Source organism: Carcharodon carcharias, chromosome 7 (genome assembly GCF_017639515.1).
Source record: "Carcharodon carcharias isolate sCarCar2 chromosome 7, sCarCar2.pri, whole genome shotgun sequence".
Lineage (NCBI taxonomy): Eukaryota > Metazoa > Chordata > Chondrichthyes > Lamniformes > Lamnidae > Carcharodon > Carcharodon carcharias.
In genome coordinates, this window is record NC_054473.1 from 190,735,760 (window position 1) to 190,754,074 (window position 18,315).

At 44.6% G+C, this 18,315-nt stretch overlaps 2 protein-coding genes across 4 annotated transcripts in view; one reads left to right on the forward strand and one right to left on the reverse strand.

Moving 5' to 3' along the window:
• The window catches only part of kiaa0513 (KIAA0513 ortholog), a 160,634-nt gene that overhangs the window by 87,047 nt on the left and 55,272 nt on the right, over positions 1-18,315 (reverse strand). Inside the window, exons 5-7 of the mRNA XM_041192632.1 lie at positions 14,809-14,908; positions 8,322-8,395; positions 2,676-2,746 (exon numbers count right to left, since the gene is read on the reverse strand). Coding sequence (XP_041048566.1) covers positions 2,676-2,746; positions 8,322-8,395; positions 14,809-14,908 — 245 coding nt within the window. The remainder of the gene's footprint in view (positions 1-2,675; positions 2,747-8,321; positions 8,396-14,808; positions 14,909-18,315) is intronic.
• The window catches only part of LOC121280533 (TERF1-interacting nuclear factor 2-like), a 91,967-nt gene that overhangs the window by 61,038 nt on the left and 12,614 nt on the right, over positions 1-18,315 (forward strand). The window contains exon 9 of one of the 3 annotated variants that reach the window (XM_041192624.1): positions 8,975-9,132. The exons of 1 other annotated variant lie outside the window; for it this stretch is intronic. In XM_041192624.1, the coding sequence (XP_041048558.1) occupies positions 8,975-8,989 (15 nt within the window). In that variant the 3' untranslated portion in view covers positions 8,990-9,132. Of the gene's footprint in view, positions 1-3,001; positions 4,689-8,974; positions 9,133-18,315 lie in introns of those variants that run through there. One more of the 3 variants, XM_041192626.1, reaches the window with a different exon arrangement.

The window sequence follows — 18,315 nt, forward strand, 5'->3', positions numbered from 1 at the left end:
TGTGTGGGATCTGGAACAGTCTGCCGCCATGTGTGGGATCTGGAACAGTCTGCCGCCATGTGTGGGATCTGGAACAGTCTGCTGCCATGTGTGGGATCTGGAACAGTCTGCCACCATGTGTGGGATCTGGAACAGTCTGCCACCATGTGTGGGATCTGGAACAGTCTGCCACCATGTGTGGGATCTGGAACAGCCTGCCGCCATGTGTGGGATCTGGAACAGCCTGCCACCATGTGTGGGATCTGGAACAGTCTGCTGCCATGTGTGGGATCTGGAACAGTCTGCTGCCATGTGTGGGATCTGGAACAGTCTGCCGCCATGTGTGGGATCTGGAACAGTCTGCTGCCATGTGTGGGATGTGGAACAGTCTGCTGCCATGTGTGGGATCTGGAACAGTCTGTCGCCATGTGTGGGATCTGGAACAGTCTGCCATGTGTGGGATCTGGAACAGTCTGCTGCCATATGTGGGATCTGGAACAGTCTGCCACCATGTGTGGGATCTGGAACAGCCTGCCACCATGTGTGGGATCTGGAACAGCCTGCCACCATGTGTGGGATCTGGAACAGTCTGTCGCCATGTGTGGGATCTGGAACAGTCTGCCACCATGTGTGGGATCTGGAACAGTCTGTCGCCATGTGTGGGATCTGGAACAGTCTGTCGCCATGTGTGGGATCTGGAACAGTCTGTCGCCATGTGTGGGATCTGGAACAGTCTGCCGTCATGTGTGGTGGACACTGATTGGCTGAAGGCCTTCAAATTTGAACCAGACCTGTTTCTGGCTGGCAGAGAGATCACCTTGTACAGGAGACAATGGTTGTACAACATTATCGGGGTCAGAGGGAGCTCCTGAACCACCTTGGAGAGGAACTTTCCACATTTTCCCACTTACTGGCTGGGCTTTCATTTTTTTTTGACACTCTGAAGAGACTCCTAGTATCTGTAATGAGAGGAGCTGGGCTGGGGGCATCTTCCTCCGTCTGTCATTGTTGTATGATGGTGTCAGGTCAGGTGCAACCATAGTGACAGCAGACAGCATGACCTGTGCTTGGTCAGTGCTGAATGGGAGGCTCAATAACCTAGTCACCCTCTGGGCTGAGGGGATGGGGAGCAGAAGGGAGAGTGGGGGCCTTTGATGTACAGAACAAGTCAATGAAACGGCAATGTGTGTAAGCCCTAAACACATCACCAGGGCTCATGGCCTGGCCTTAAACTGACTGTTACAGTTACAGTGAAGCTGATGATGATGATAGCGGTGGTGGTGACATTGGCGAACTTTTGGGGGGAGGGGCGGCTCACAGTTGAATAAAGAGTGAATCATATAATGGTACAGAAGAGAACGAGGCCATTCAGCCTTTCATGCTTGTACTAGCTCTTGCTATTCAATTAGTCCCCACTGCTTTACTTTTTCCCTAGAGACCTGTGCATTTTGCATTTTGAAGTATTTATCCAATTCCCTTTTGAAAGTTAATACAGAGTCTGCTTCTGCCGTCCTTTCAGGCAGCACATTCCAGATCACAACGACTGACTGTGTAAAATAATTCTCATCTCCCTTCTCCAGAATCTGTGCGCTCTGGTTACTTGCAAACAATTTTTCCTCATTTACTCTTGGTTCAAAATCATGAAAGGTTTTGAACCCTTCTATCAGATTTCTCCTTAACCTTCTCTCTCGAAGGACAACAATCCCAGCTTCACCAGTCTCTCCGTATCACTGAAGCTCAATGAATCATTCTAATAAATATATTCTGCACTCTCTCCAAGGCCTTGACATCCTCCCTAAAGTGTGGTGTCCAGAATTGGATCCAATACTCTAGCGGGGAGTATTGTCCAGTGTGGAATAAAGCTTTAGCACACGTTCCTTTTTTTTTGTGATCTATGACATTTTTTAAGCCGAGGATCCCATATAACTTTTTAACAGCTTCCTCAACTTGTCCTGCAACCTTCAAAGATTTGTGTACAGATACCAATCCCCCTCCCACCATGTGTCCGTTCCTGCACCCCTTTGAAAACTGCTGATTTTATGATAGCAAAATCCTGTGGATGCTGGAATTCTGAAATAAAAACAGAAAATGCTGGAAAAACACAGCAGGTCTGGCAGCTTCTGTGGAGAGAGAAACAAAGTTAATGTTTGCGTCCGTATGACCCTCCTTCAGAGCCTCCCCTCATTCCACCTACCAAAATGAACCACTTCACACACTTCTCCACATTAAATTTCATCTGCCTTGGGTCCTCCAATTTCACCAATTCAACTGTGCTCTCCTGAAGTCTGTTACTATCTGGTTCATTGTAGTTGTGAGTTTTGGTTCATCATTTGAAATGATGCCCTGTATACCCAAGTTTGGGTCATTAAAGTATATCAAAAAGACCAGTCTTCCCACTCCAGGGGGACACAACTGTGCACTTCCCTCCAGTCTGAAAACAACTGTGCACTAATCATTCCATCCAAACAGTGTAGAAAGGTCTACTTTCGTTTCCACCAGCAATAAATTAACAGGAAAGATTTAACACATTGTGAGTGCAGCTCCTCAACCAGCCCTCCCAAACTGTCCTGTCACCCCTACCACAAACCGTGTTCTGTCTGAACAGGCAGAAAGCCGCTTCCTTAAAACCATGCCACGCATCAGTGACATCAGTGCAATCCAGCAGGAACACTGGCTTTGGTGCTGGTTTCACTCACCCACATAATAGAAGGTGAAGCACATGGTCATTAGATTCTTGGCAGGACCAAAGTCATCCATTTGGTAGCACCTGTAACAACAGCACCAATCAGAGCCAGTACAATATAAAATATTTATAAATCCTATATAAACATAAAATATTCACAACTTCACAAAACATGGGTGCCAGAATTTAAGTATTGAGGAAGCAAAATATCTGCAGATGGAAGACGCAACAATGAAATAAGAACGAGGAGGGCAAGGTGAAAGGGCGTATTTGGTAAGAGGAGCCAGTTGCTAACTGGAAAGCTGAACAAACAAGATGTGACTTTTGTTTTTTTTATAGATGTGAGACTTGAGCCTTATGGAAAGAGGAAATCAACTTGCTAAATAGCTTTGAAATGTAGGTTTGGTGGAGAATGGAAAGGATCAGCTGGACAGAAAAATTAACAAATGATGAAGTGCTGTGGAGAGAGAACATAGAAAGACATTTGCTGAATGTAACTGGGAAAAGACAGAGAGGCTGGGTAGGAGACATCGTTAAAAGGGAAAGGACTAATAAGAGACATTATGGAGGGAAGATTTCAAGGAAAAAAGAGGAAGAGGAGGAAAGAGACTATCAATGTTGGATAGCATGAAAATTAAAGGAAGTTACTGGCAAATGAAAAGACTGGCACAGGACAGAGAGACATGGGAAGACGACTATGAGCCAAGGACCAGGCTTTGGGCAGGCCACACATGACGACGATGTATGAAACACTGACTCAGGCCCAGTGGATCATCATGTCCAGTTCTGGGCGCCATGCTTTAGAAAGGATGTGAAGACATTAGAGAGGGTGCAGAAAAGATTCATGAGAACGGTTCCAGGGATGAGAGACTTAGTTACGTTGCTAGGTTGGAGAAGTAGTGACTGTTCTCTTTGGAGAAAATTGAAAGATTTGATAAAGGCGTTCAATTTCATGAGGAGTCTAAATAGAGTAAGTGGGGAGAAACTGTTCCCATTGGTGGAAGAGTCAAGAACTGAGGGCACAAATCTAAAGTGACTAGCAAAAGAGCCAGAGACAATATTAAAAAAAACCTTTTTGTGAGCGAATGGTTAGGATCTGGATTGCATTGCCTAAGAGGCAAAGGCAGGTTCATTTGAGGTCTTCGAAAGGGAATTGAGCTCTGGGGGAAGAGGGAGTAGCTAAGTTGCTCTTAGAGAGCTGGCATGGACATGATGAGCTCAATGGCCTCCCTCTGTGCTATGATTCTATCAGCATCAATCACTCCCCAAACTTTACGCAGACTGTATCCAGTAATCAACTGTACCATTTCCATGCTCACAAGAGATCTGATGCACCCACACAAAAGTCCACCAGGCCAGTTATAATCCTACTGGAGCTCCTGACTCTGTAGCACAATTGCAGCAGTGGCAGGTCAACAGAGTATAATTAACTCCCTGGCCCCTCTCCAAGTGCCCAGCCCCCATGGAGCAGGATCACTACCCCGTCTCACCCATCTTACACAGTAACCAAGGTAGGAGTCAGCTGGTTAAATAGAAAGGCAATGTGCATTACTTTGCTGTAAAGATTTTATGGGCAGGACATCACCTGACAGCTACTGTCCAGTGAGAGTAAATTGTCAGTAATTGAGTAATTGGGTACAGATCAGGTTGAGCTTACCCTTTCCCAATCCAGGGGCACTGAGGCCCATCGTTGGGCTCTTAACACTGGCCAGGGATCAAACTTGAGACCTTACTGGCCTTTGCAGCTAGGTGTCATAGGAGGCCATGTATTTACTCATTGTAAAAAGGACTGTTTCAAACTTTAATTCTCAGAAACTCTAAGTGGCGAGTCACAAGAACTTGTGCAACTGCAGAATACAGACAACCTGCAAGTGGCATTCTTGAACCTGGTAGAATTGCTGGAGTCACTCAATATATTTTTCTTACTCATTCGCAGGATGTAGGCTTTGCTGGCTGGGTCAGCATTTATTGCCCATCCCTAGCTGCCCTTGAGAAGGTGGTGGTGAGCTGCCTTCTTGAACCGCTGCAGTCCATGTGGTGTAGGTACACCCACAGTGCTGTTAGGAAGGGTTTTGATCCAGCGACAGTGAAGGAACGGCGATATATTTCCAAGGATGGCGAGTGACTTGGAGGGGAACCTCTAGCTGGTGGTGTTCCCATCTATCTGCTGCCCTTGCCCTTTTAAATGGTAGTGGTCGTGGGTTTGAAAGTTGCTATCGAAGGAGCCTTGGTGAGTTTCTGCAGTGCATCTTGTAGATGGTACACACTGCTGCTACTGTGCGTCAGTGGTAGAGGGAGTGAATATTTGTGGATGTGGTGCCAATCAAGCGGGCTGCTGTGTCCTGGATAGTGTCAAGCTTCTTGAGTGTTGTGGGAGCTGCACTCATCCAGGCAAGTGGGGGGTATTACATCACACTCCTGACTTGTGCATTGTAGATCGTGGACAGGTTTTGGGGAGTCAGGAGGTGAGTTACTCATCGCACGATTCCCAGCCTCTGACCTGCTCTTGTAGCCACAGTATTTATGTGGCTAGCCCAGTTCAGTTTCTGGTTCTGGTCAATGGTAACCCCCAGGATGTTCAACGTGGGAGATTCGGTGATGGTAATGCTGTTGAACATTAAGATTCTCGCCTCTTGGAGATGGCCATTGCCTGTCACTTGTGTGGCACGTATGTTACTTGACACTTGTCACCCTAAACCTGGATATTGTCCATGTCTTGCTACATTTGGACATGGATTGCTTCAGTATCTGAAGAGTCATGAATGATGCTAAACACTGTGTAATCATCAGCGAACATCTCCACTTCTGACCTTATAATGGAAGGATGTTCATTGATGAAGCAGCTGAAGATGGTTGGGCCGAGGACACTACCCTGAGGAACTCCTGCAGTGATGTCCTGGAGCTGAGATGACTGACCTCCAACAGCCACAACCATCTTCCTTTGTGCTAGGTATGACTCCAACCAGTGGAGAGTTTTCCCCCTGATTCCTACTGACTCCAGTTTTGCTAGGGCTCCTTGATGCCACACTTGGTCAAATGCTGCCTTGATGTCAAGGGCAGTCACTCTCACCTCACCTCGGGAGTTCACCTCTTTTGTCCATATTTGAACCAAGGCTGTAATGAGGTCAGGAATAAGTGGCCCTGGCAGAACCCAAACTGGGCATCAGTGAGCAGGTTATTGCTAACCAAGTGCTGCTTGATAGCACTGTTGATGACCCCTTCCATTACTGATGATCGAGAGTAGACTAAAATAAAAGCAAAAAACTGAGGATGCTGGAAATCCAAAACAAAAACAAAAATAAAAATACCTGGAATTGTTCTGTTGAAGAGTCATACGGACTCGAAACATTAACTGTGTTCCTCTCTGCAGCTGCTGTCAGACCTGCCGAGTTTTTCCAGGTATTTTTATTTTTGTTTTGGTTTGTGATTTAGAGTAGACTGATGGGGTGGAAATTGGCTGGGTTGGATTTGTCCTGCTTTTTCCGTACAGGACACACCTGGGCAATTTTCCACATAGCCGGGTAGATTCCAATGTTGTAGCTGTACTGGAACAGCTTGGCTAGGGGTGTGGCAAGTTCTGGAGCACAAGTCTTCAGTATATTGCCGGAATATTGTCAGGGCCGATAGCCTTTGCAGTATCAAGTGCCTTCAGCTGTTTCTTGATATCACGTGGAGTGAATCGAATTGGCTGAAGACTGGCATCTGTGATGCTGGGGACCTCCGGAGGAGGCTGAGATGGATCATCCACTCGGTATTTCTGGTTGAGGATTGTAGCAAATGCTTCAGCCTTATCTTTTCCACTGATGTGCTGGGCTCCTCCATCATTGAGGATGGGGATATTTGTGGAGCCTTCTCCTCCACTGAGTTGTTTAATTGTCCACCACCATTCATGACTGGATGTGGCAGGACTACAGAGCTTAGATCTGATCCATTGGTTGTGGGATCGCTTAGCTCTGTCTATCACTTGCTACTTATGCTGTTTGACATGCAAGTAGTCCTGTGTTATAGCTTCACCAGATTGACACCTCATTTTTATGTATGCCTGGTGCTGTTCCTGGCATGTCCTCCAGCACTCTTCATTGAACCAGGGTTGATCCCCTGGATTGATGGTAATGGTAGAGTGAGGGATATGCCAGGCCATGAGGTTACAGATTGTGGTTGAGTACAATTCTGCTGCTGCTGATGGCCCACAGCACCTCATGGATGCCCAGTCTTGAGTTGCTAGATCTGTTCGAAATCTATCCCATTTAGCACGGTGGTAGTGCCACACAACATGATGGAGTGTATCCTCAATATGAAAGTGGGAGTTCATCTCCACAAGGACTGTGCGGTGGTCATTCCTCCCGATACTGTCATGGACAGGTCCATCTGCAGCAGGCAGGTTGGTAAGGATGAGGTCAAGTATGTTTTTCCTCCTTGTTGGTTCCCTCACTACCTGCCGCAGACCCAGTCTAGCAACTATGTCCTTTAGGACTCAACCAGCTCGGTCTGTAGTGGTGCTACCGAGCCACTCTTGGTGATGGATATTGAAGTCCCCCACCCAGAGTACATTCTGAGCCCTTGACACCTTCAGCGCTTCCTCCAAATGATGTTCAACATGGAGGAGCACTGATTCATTAGCTGAGGGAGGGTGGTATGTGGTAATCTTTTTTTAAAATTCATTCATGAGATGTGGGCGTCACTGGCTAGGCCAGCATTTATTGCCCATCCTTAATTGCTCTTGTTCAGAGGGCATTTCAGAGTCAACCACATTGCTGTGGGTCTGGAGTCACATGTAGGCCAGACCAGGTAAGGACAGCAGATTTCCTTCCCTAAAGGGCATTAGTGAACCAGGTGGGTTTTTACAATAATCAACAGTCGTCCCATGGTCATCATCAGGCTTTTAATTCCAGATTTTTACTGAATTCAAATTCCACCATCGGCCGTGGCAGCATGACCCTGCGTGTCTGGATTATTGAGTCCAGCTACAACACCATATTGTCTCAGCAGGTGGTGTCCTTGCCAATGAGACTTCATGGGGTCCGGAGTCGATGGTCAGGACATCCAGGGCAACTCCCTCCCTGCACTGTGCCGCCACCTCTGCTGGGCCTGTTCTGCCGGTGGGACAGGTCACATCCAGGAATGGTGATGGACATTATCTGTAAGATACGATTTCTTGAAGATGACTATGTCAGGCTGTTGCTTGACTAGTCTGTGAGACAGCTCTCCAGCACTAGCCCCCAGGAGGACTTTGCAGGATTGACAGGGCTGAGATTGTCATTGTTGTTTCCGGTGCCTGGGTCAATGCATTTTTTGTGACTTTGTAGCGGTTTGTTACAACTTCAGAGGGCATTTCAGAGTCAGCCACATTGCTGTGGGTCTGGAGTCACATGTAGGCCAGACCAGGTAAAGATGTCAGATTTCCTTCCCTAAAGGACATCATTTGACTTTTAATTCCAGATTTTCATCAAATTCAAATTCCACCATCTGCTGGGATTCAAACTCGGGTCCCCAGAGTATTACCCTGGGTCTCTGAATCACTAGCCCAGCGACACCGCCTCCCCCTGCAGTCTCATATCTTATTTAAAATATGACTACATTTTTGGTTAGAGACTAAAGTTCTGGCATACAGGAAGAGAATTTTTATGGTCTGCTCAAAAAATGTAAAAGCAATACTCACTCAAACAGAACAACTGCAAAAGACTGCACCAGTCGGTAGAAAGCATGCTCAGAGATGCACTTGGAATGGCACCGCTGGGGAGATAGTAAAAGAAAAAGTTTCCTCTCACTGAACAAGTACAAGGTTTTATTATAGCTTTCATCATCTAGAATTGTATATAACCATTTCATTTTGCACATTTAGTATTAGCTCAGTGATAACACTCTCATCTGAGTCAGCAGCTTTCCCTCAACACAGCCACAGCTTGACCTGAGTGTTTGCAAAAAAAGAGAAATTATTGCATTTATGTAGCGCCTCAAAGTGCTTTACGGCCAGTGAGGTACTTTTTGAAGTGTAGTCATCATTGCAGTGGCAATCAAGTTGCACACAGCAAGCTCTCACAAACAGAAATATGCTAACGACCAAACAATCTGTTTTGGTGATGTTGATTAAAGGATAAATATTGACCAGGACATGTGGGAGAAGTAGACCGCTGTTCTTCAGGATTGTTCTGTGGGATCTCTCACAACCAATCAAGGGAGTCTCAGTTTAATGTCTCATCCGAAGATAGCACCTCCGACAATGCAGAGCTCCCACAGTACAGCATTTAGGGTGACCAACTTCATATATTTTAAGGGATTGTCTCTTATCTTGACTGTTTTTATTTCGAACAGCCTACAAGAGACTGAAACTTTTTGCTTTCTTGATGAGCATGCGCAACCTGGCCATCAGCCACCAGGGGGAGCTTTGGTCATCAGCATCTCCACTTTCTGCCAGCCAGCCAACCTTCTATCCATGCTAATATGTTACCCCCTACACCATGAATACTCTGATCAAATCTTCACTCAGTCTTCTCTTCTGCAAGGAGAACAGTCCAACTTCACCAATCTACCATCATAACTGAAGTTCTTCATCCCTGGAACCATTCTCATGGATCTTTTCTGCACTCTCTCCAATGCCTTCACATCCTTCCTAAAGTGCAGGGTCCAGAACTGAACGCAATACTTCAGCTGAGGCCAAACTCGTGACTCATACAAATTCAACATAACCTCCTTGCTCGTACTCTATGCCCCTATTAATAAAGCCCAGGGTACTGTATATTTTATTAACTGCTCTCTCAACCTGTCCTGCCACCTTCAATGATTTATTCACATATACACCCAGGTCCCTCTGCTCCTGCACCTCCTTTAGAGTTGTGCCTCTTATTTTATATTGTCTCTCCATGTTCTTCCTACCAAAATGCACCACTTCACATTTCTCCACATTGAACTTCATCTGCCACCCGTCTGCCCACTCCAGCATCTTGTCTACATCCTTTTGAAGTTCCACACGATCCTCCCCAGTTTACAATGCTTCCCAATATTCTATCATCCGCAAACTTTGAAATTATCCCCTGTACACCAAGGTCTTGGTCATTAATATATATCAAGAAAAGTAAGGTTCCAATACCGAACCCTGGGGAACTCCAAACCTTCCTCCAGTCTGAAATGCATCCATTAACCACTGCTCTCCATTTCCTGCCACTTGGTCCATATCCATGTTGCTACTGTCCCTTTTATTCCATGAGCAATAACTGTGCTCACAAGTCTGTTGTGCAGCTCTGTATTTAAACCTCATGACATTCTGGTCACCATTCCCAAGGTCCCCACCCACAGTTAGCTCATCTATTTCATTGTTCAGGAGCACCAGATCCAGCTACACCTCAGCCCCATCTACCAGCTAACACCCAGCCTGAGGAGCGCGTCCATACACACTGCAGGGATTCCATTCCCTTCATTCCATTTACTCCCCCTCTATCCCAATCAGTAAATGGTTAAACCTCCAGGAACAGTTATTCCTCTTCCACTCTCTAGTCTGAAGCTACATTTCCTCTTCTGTTGTCTTCCCACTTAACTGAAGATCAGTAACACGCCTGGAAGATGGGACCAATCTTTTTTTTTAAATTTCTAAGCTCCAGACATACAGACTCTGTCTGTGCCCTCCCTCTGTCTTCATCACCCTCTCCATTGCAAGGGTCCCATCACCAATCCCCTCAGCCTCCTTTCTCACTCAAAGAAACAGTGGATTAACACAACATGGATACTGGATTGGATCATTGCCTTACAGTATCACACAGAAAATAAGGAGGCCATTCAGTCCAACATGCTACCTAATTAGTCTCAGGCCCCTGTTCTATCCCCATGGTCCTGTAAATTTTACCACAATATTTTGCTGGTGAAAAGACAGAGGAAGCATGACTTAGGTACCTAGAATCTGAATGCACAGATAGGCTAGAGACTGTACCACTTGGACAGAGAGCACAAGCCATAAGAATCAAATTCACATTGAATTCAACAACTTTAGATCAGAGCCTCTGCCTGTATAGTTAAGAAATAGAGATACAAATCAAACTTAAACTTTAAAACTAAAACTCATTCCTATCGCCTGCAAATACCAATATAACTTACTTAAACTGAGTTTTAGCTTTAAAGTTTAAGTTGTATTTCTGTATCTGTGTGTTAAGAAAAGTCAAATTGAGTTTTAGTTTCAATTTAAAAGAGGCTGGCATTTCTAATGTGAGTTTTATGACCATGAGCTAAGTTAAGCAAACGAGAAGAAGAATTGGGCTGTTGCCTAGCAACAGGGATCCAGAGAGGCAGGTCCCTCCCACAGACACACACCTAAAAAGTGGAAACAGCAGCTTGTTTTGGAAGCTGTTGGTGTTCAGCTGGTTTTGAAGATAGCTGCCAGGGAAGCAACCTGGAAGGGACAGAAAAGCCCCAAAAATCCAGAGGAGCGGAAGAAATTCCCAAGCAGACCTTCTAGTCAAAGGAAGGACAGGTATCTGGAAAAAGTCCAGTTAAGTGAAGTTGAATGAGGGGCAGAAAGGCGCCAAGCTTCAGATTTAATGAGACAAAAGCTGCAGAAAGTGAGAACAGCTTGCAAGAGGCAAGAAGGTCCAAAGAGACAACTGAAGGTCTGTATCTCTTTGCTATGGGCACGTAGAGCAGTGATACTGTTGATGGCTGATTCGGTGAGAGACTGTGCATGGAAGACAGCTTGAATGCACGTGGTGACCCAGGGGAGAGGAACATTGGAAGGAGAGTTCAAAACCCTGGAGGTGAACCCTTGCAGAAGGCGTCAGAGACAAAGCGTCGGTTTGGGAGAAAATTCCAAGGTGAGATCTTGGAGAGTGGAGATTGGAAACCCTCGTGTGAAGGATGGAATTCAGTGAGACTGGTTGGCCCACAGTGTGACAAGCGTCTGGGGGGAGCTGATAACAGATCCATAGCATCTGGATGAGGTGGCATCTGTCACTTGGTTTCAGAGTGTGTGGTGTGTCTGACCACAGGGTGCCATAGGTTTACATGGACTGAATACTTACTGTGAACATTAAAGTATAGGATAGTTTTTGTAACTTGTGTGATTCTTACAAATCTGTATATAATCTGTAGATGTATAGTTGTGGGTGAAGGAGTATTGTAAAATGGTTCATCATTTCTTGTTAAATAAATGTTTTATTCTTTTGTTAAAAGGTCATTTGCTGACTCCAGTGACTCTGTTCAGTGACCATTCTCCATGTATCTAAACAAACAAATAAAAGTTAGGACAAAAACAAAAACAGAATTACCTGGAAAAACTCAGCAGGTCTGGCAGCATCGGCGAAGAAGAAAAGAGTTGACGTTTCGAGTCCTCATGACCCTTCGACAGAACTGTCGAAGGGTCATGAGGACTCGAAACGTCAACTCTTTTCTTCTCCGCCGATGCTGCCAGACCTGCTGAGTTTTTCCAGGTAATTCTGTTTTTGTTTTTGTTTTGGATTTCCAGCATCCGCAGTTTTTTTGTTTTTATAAATAAAAGTTAGGGTTTATCAAGCTGGGATCCACTCTGGGATCAGGCTTGTCCAGGGGTAACCTCAGCTGGGATTGTAACTGTATTTTGTTTCCTTCTACTTTGCTGGTTTGTTTTTTTCTCTACTGTTTCTCTCTTTTTTTTATTTTCGGATGGCAGCTGTTCACGATCCTGCCATTTACACCTCCTCTAGACATATATTTTATTTCTTTACTTGTCCCATTATCACTCCATTTGGCCTTGCACCATGAACCCTTTGTCATTTAATCTCTCCTGCCCTCCACCCTATCACAGACCTTAAAACCTATTACATTTCTCAATGAAAAATCACAGACCTGAAATATTGACCGTGTTAAACATTGACGGTGTTTCTCTCTCCACAGATGCTGACTGACCTACTGTGTATACTCAGCTTTTGCTGTTTTCATTTAAGTGAGGTTAGAATGTAGCAGAGGATATTGGGCATAGAAAAGTTACGGTGCAGAAAGAGGCCATTCAGCCCATTGTGCCTGCGCCGAGCAAAAACAGAAAAGAAACTAGCCGCTCATTTTAATCCCACTTTCCAGCACTTGGTCTGTAGCCTTGCAGGTTACAGCGTTTCAGATGCAGATTCAGGTACCTTTTAAATGAGCTGGGTGCTTCAGCCTCAACCACTGAGGCAGTGAATTCCAGACACCCACCACCCTCTGGGTGAAAAAGTTTTTCCCCATGTCCCCTCTAATCTTTCTACCAATCCCCTTAAACCTATGCTCCCTTTTAATTGACCCCTCAGCTAGGGGAAACAAGTGTTTCCTGTCTACCCTATCTAGGACCCTCAATTTTGTACACCTCGATTAGGTCACCCCTTAGCCACCTCTGTTCTAAGGAAAACAACCCCAGCTTATCCAATCTCTCCTCATAACTGCAATTTTCAAGCCCTGGCAACATTCTTGTAAATCTCCTCCTTTGCACTCTCTCCACAGCAATTATGCCCTTCCTGCAATGTGGTGACCAGAATTCTACACAAAATTCCAGCTGTGGTCTAACCAGCATTTTATACAACAGTTCCATCATTACGACCCTGATTTTGTATTCAATACTTCGTCCAATAAAGGAAAGCATCCCATATGCTTTCTTGACTACCTTGTGCACCTGTCCTGCCACCTTCAAGGACCTGTGGACATGCACTCCAACGTCTCTCCCTTTCTCAACCTCTCTCAGTAACTTCCCGTTTACAGTGTATTCCCTTGCTTTGTTTGTCCTCCCCAAATGCATTATCTCACATTTCTCCAGATTGAATTCCATTTGCCACTTTTCTGCCCATTCAACCAAACCATTGATATCATCCTGGAGTCGACAGCTATCCTTGTCAGTATCAACTACACAGCCAATTTTTGTGTCATCTGCAAATTTCCCAATCATGTCTCCCACATTTAAATCTAAATCATTAATATATACAACAAACAGTAAGAGCCCCAACAATGAGCCCTGTGGAAACCCACTGGAAACCATTTTCCATTCGCAGAAACATTCATCAACCATTACCCATCGTTTCCTGTCACTGAGCCAATTTAGATCCAACCTGCCACCTTCCTTTCACTTTCCCGTCCAGTCTGCCATGTGGGACCTTGTCAAATGCCTTACTGAAATCCATGTAGACAACATCCACTAAACTACCCTCATCAATCCTCCTTAATACAATTTTTTGAGGAAGTAACAAGTTAGTAAGACACAATCTTCCCCTAACAAAACCATGCTGACTGTCCCTGATCAATCTATGCCTTTCTAAGTGACAGTTTATCCTGTGTCTCAGAATTGCTTCCAATAATTTTCCCACCACTGAAGTCAGACTGATGGGCCTATAATTTTCTGGCCTATCCCTTGCACCCTTTTTAAATAATGGTACAACATTCGCATACCCAATCCGCTGGGACCTCGCCTGCATCTACTGAAGATTGGAAAATGATCCTCAGAACATCCGTTATTTCCTCCCTGGCTTCCTTCAAGAGCCTGGGATACAATCCATCAGGCCCTGGTGATTTACCCACCTTCAAGGATGCCAGGCCCCCAGTACTTCCTCTCTCACTATGCTTATTGTATCTAATATTTCACACTCCTCCTCATTAACTAGAATGTCTGCATCATCCCTCTCCTTAGTGAAGACAGAGACAAAGTACTCATTGAGAACACTGCCCACATCTTCTGCATCAACCCACAAGTTACAAGTTACCATGTACATCTCTGATAGGCCCTACCTTTTCCTTAGTTATTCTCTTGCTCTTAGTGTACTGGTAAAACAACTTAGCATTTTCTTTGCTTTTAGTTGCCAATATTTTTTCGTATCCTCTTTGCTTTTCTAATTTCCATTTTACTTCACCCCTGTACTTTCTACACTCCTCTAGGCTTTCTACATTATTAAGTCTTTTGTGACAGTCATAAGCTTTCTTTTTCTGCAAAACAGAGCATCAGAAACTGGTTAATTCTGGGTACAGGCCATGGCTGAGGTAGGGCAGATGGCCATTTATTGGTCCAAGCCTATGTTCTGTGACCACTTGCCATTAGCTTCAGAATATACCACCAGCCCCAGTGATAACTTGGTCCCAACTATTCCACCAGGAGGTTATCCTGACTGCTCAAACATCAGTGCAGGATAAACCCAGTTTGTAAGTTCACATGCTGCTCCCACCCTTGTTCACACCTGGGCGCTAACGTATTTTGCAAACCACTCTCTGCCTTGGCTGTTTTCCTCAGAGCTCAGCTCTCCGAAGCGGGCTTTTTCCTCCTGGCCAATTTCTTCCCTGCAACATGAGAACAAGAGACAGAATTAGGAGATGTTTTCATCAAAATTGAGACAAATCCCCTGCCCTTCCTCCTCCATCATCCCCCTCTCAGCCCATTCTCCTCCCCATCATCGTGATTCACGCTCCCATGTTTCTTGTTGGAAACTCAGTTAATGCTATCACAAGGTCAGAAGTGGGGATGTTTGCTGATGATTGCACAATGTTCAGCACCATTCACACCTCCTCAGACACTGAAGCAGTCCCTGTCCAAATTCAGCAAGACCTGGATAATATTCAGGCTTAGGCTGACAAGTGGCAAGTAATATTCACTCCACACAAGTGTCAGGCAATGACCATCTCAAACAAGAGAGAATCCAACCTTCATCCCTTGACATTCAATGGCATTACCACCACTGAATCCCCCACTATCAACATCCTGGGGGTTACCATTGACCAGAAACTGAACTAGACCAGCAATTTAAATACTGTGGCTACAAGAGCAGGTCAGAGGTTGGGAATTCTGTGGTGAATAACTCACCTCCTGACTCCCCAAAACCTGTCCACCATCTACAAGGCACAAGTCAGAAACGTGATGGAATATCTTCACTTGCCTGGATGAATGAGGCTCCAGCAACCCTCAAGAAGCTTGACACCATCCAGGACAATGCAGCCCACTTGACTGGCACCTCATCCACAATCTTATACATTCACCCTCTCCACCACTGATGCAAAATGGCAGCAGTGTGTACCATCTACAAGATGTACTGCAGCAACTCCTAAGCCTCCTTCGACAGCACCTTCCAAACCTGCAACCTCTATCACCTAGGAGAACACGAGCAGATGCATGGAAGCACCCCCATCTGCAAGTTCCCCTCTAAGCCACTCACCATTGTCGCTGGGTCAAAATCCTGGAACTCTCTCCCCAAAAGCACTGTGGGTGTACCTACACCCCATGAACTGCAGTGGTTCAAGAAGGCGACTCACCACCACCTTCTCAAGGGCAATTAGGGATGGGTAATAAATGCTGGTCCAGCCAGTGACATCCATATCTCATGAACGAATAAATAAAAATTCAACAATGGAGCATCCACAACCCTCCAGGTTAAAGAATTCCAAAAATTCACAACCCATTGACTGAAGTAATTTCTCATCTCAGTCTTAAATGATTAGCCCCTTACCAAGGCTCCCCTGTGTTCTAGATTTCCCAGCCAGGGGAAACAACCTCTCAATATCTACCCTATCAAGCCCCTTCATCATCTTGAATGTTTCAGTGAGATTACTTCTCATTCTTCTAAACTCCAGAGAATATAGACCCAATTTACTCAGCCTCTCATCTTGGATAACCCCCTCATCCTAGGTGCAATCTTTATTATTTTACTCCACCCCATTGCAATAGAGGCCAACATGCCATTTGCTTTCCTAATTACTTGCTATACCTGCATGCCAACGTTTAGTGTTCCTTGTACAATCACACCCAAATCTCTCTGAATGCCAACATTTACAAGTTTCATACCTTTTCAAAAATATTCTGTTTATCTATCCATGTACCAAAGTGAATAGCCTCACATTATATACCATCTGCCACCATGTTGCCCATTCACATAACCTATCTGTATCATTACTTTGCCACCTCTTTGTGTCCTCCATACAACTTGCACTCCTTGTATCGGCAGCAAACTTAGACACGTTAATCACCTGCTCTTTGTCTAAGTCACTAATATAGATTCTAGATAACTAAGGCCCAGCACTTACCTTTGTGGCGTTCCACATGTTACAGCCTGCCAACTTGAACATACTCCATTTATCTGTTTCCTGCCTAATCTTCCACCCATGTGAATATATCACCCTAACTTCACATGAGCCCTTATCTTGTATATTAACCTTTTGTAAGGCTCCTTATTGAATGCCTTTTGGAAATCCAAGTATACTACATCTACTGGTTCCCCTTTATCTACACTACTAGTTGCATCCTCAAAAAACTCCAAGAAATTTGTCAAATTTCTTAAAACCATGTTGACTTGTTCCAATTATACTATGCTTTTTTAAGTGCATTTTTAATACTTTTTTTAATAAAATATTCCAGCATTTCTCAATGACTGATGTCAGGTTAACTGGCCTGTAGTCCATCTGGCTTCTATGCCTCGTTTCTTGAGTGGTGTTACATTTGCACAGTACCAGTAATGGAGAAAATAATGGTATTAAAGCGTATTCTGTACTGCCAAACGGCATGAAAGAGTGACAAATCCTCAGGGCTAGATGGCTTCCATCCCAAGGTTAGAAAGGAAATAGATCAGGACATTGCAGATACCCTAAATATATTCTTCCAAAGTTCTCTCTTCAGAAACCATTCCTTTAGATTGGAAAGTTGCACATATCCATAACTTAAAGGGTGAGAGTGAGAAGTCAGGGAATTATAGACCAGCTAGTCTAACAAACGCTCTCAGGAAATTACTAGAGACTATAATTAAGGATAGAGTGACTAAACATTTTGAAAATTTTCAACTGACCACAGAAAGTCAGCACGGAATGGTAAATGGTAAACATAAAAACAATGCCATTGGCTCTGAAGCACTTGGAATGTCCTGAGGTCATGATATAAATGCAAGTTCTTTCATTCTTTTGTCGATTTTTAACTGACTATGCATCCTCTTTAAAATAAGGCAATAAGCAGATGTTGATGGGAAACCAAGGATCAGACACTGTCCCAGGAACAGTAGATAGAAATCTTTAGTCAGAGCTTTCACAGAATGAAAGCAAAACAAGCCAGTCATTAAGGGAATAGGAGGAATCTAGTAATCAGAGAGAGCTCTGATACTCCAGAGCCCAGCATCGTCCTAGGCCTATCCACTTTCTTGTATTCATCAAAAGCATCTGGGACAAACTGGCCTGTAGCTGCTCTAAGCTAATTCCAACTCCCTAAGCCATGAAGGAAAATCTACTGGGCTTAACCATTGCTGGCGATATTTTTATTTTTAATTATAATCTTGGTGACAGCTTTCCTGGTATTTTCTCTCATTCTCTGTTGAGGGTGTTGACTCTTGCTGGTAGGGTTTACTTCCTTGGGTGCCAGTAATTCATTCAAGTGACCATCCTCATTGTGTGAGCCTTAACAGTGAGCATCAGTAAACTATTTAATCATCTGTACACAGCCAGCAACAGTGAACAGGCAGCATCTTTCCAGCATTTTCTGTTTGTATATCAGAAGCAGGGTCCGATTTCCCCTTCTGATTCCAGCACTGCTAACATAAACATAGCTGAGATCAGCAGACTTTTACAGACTGAATCAAACCTTGGGTCTGCTGGTTGCCAAGTTTCAGTTACATTGAGTTGTCGGAGAAGATAGAAAGAAATACATTTTTAGTCATGACTGGGTGAGGCTTTGAATTATTAAAACTGCTACAGCAACTGCACAAGAACGAAGAAAA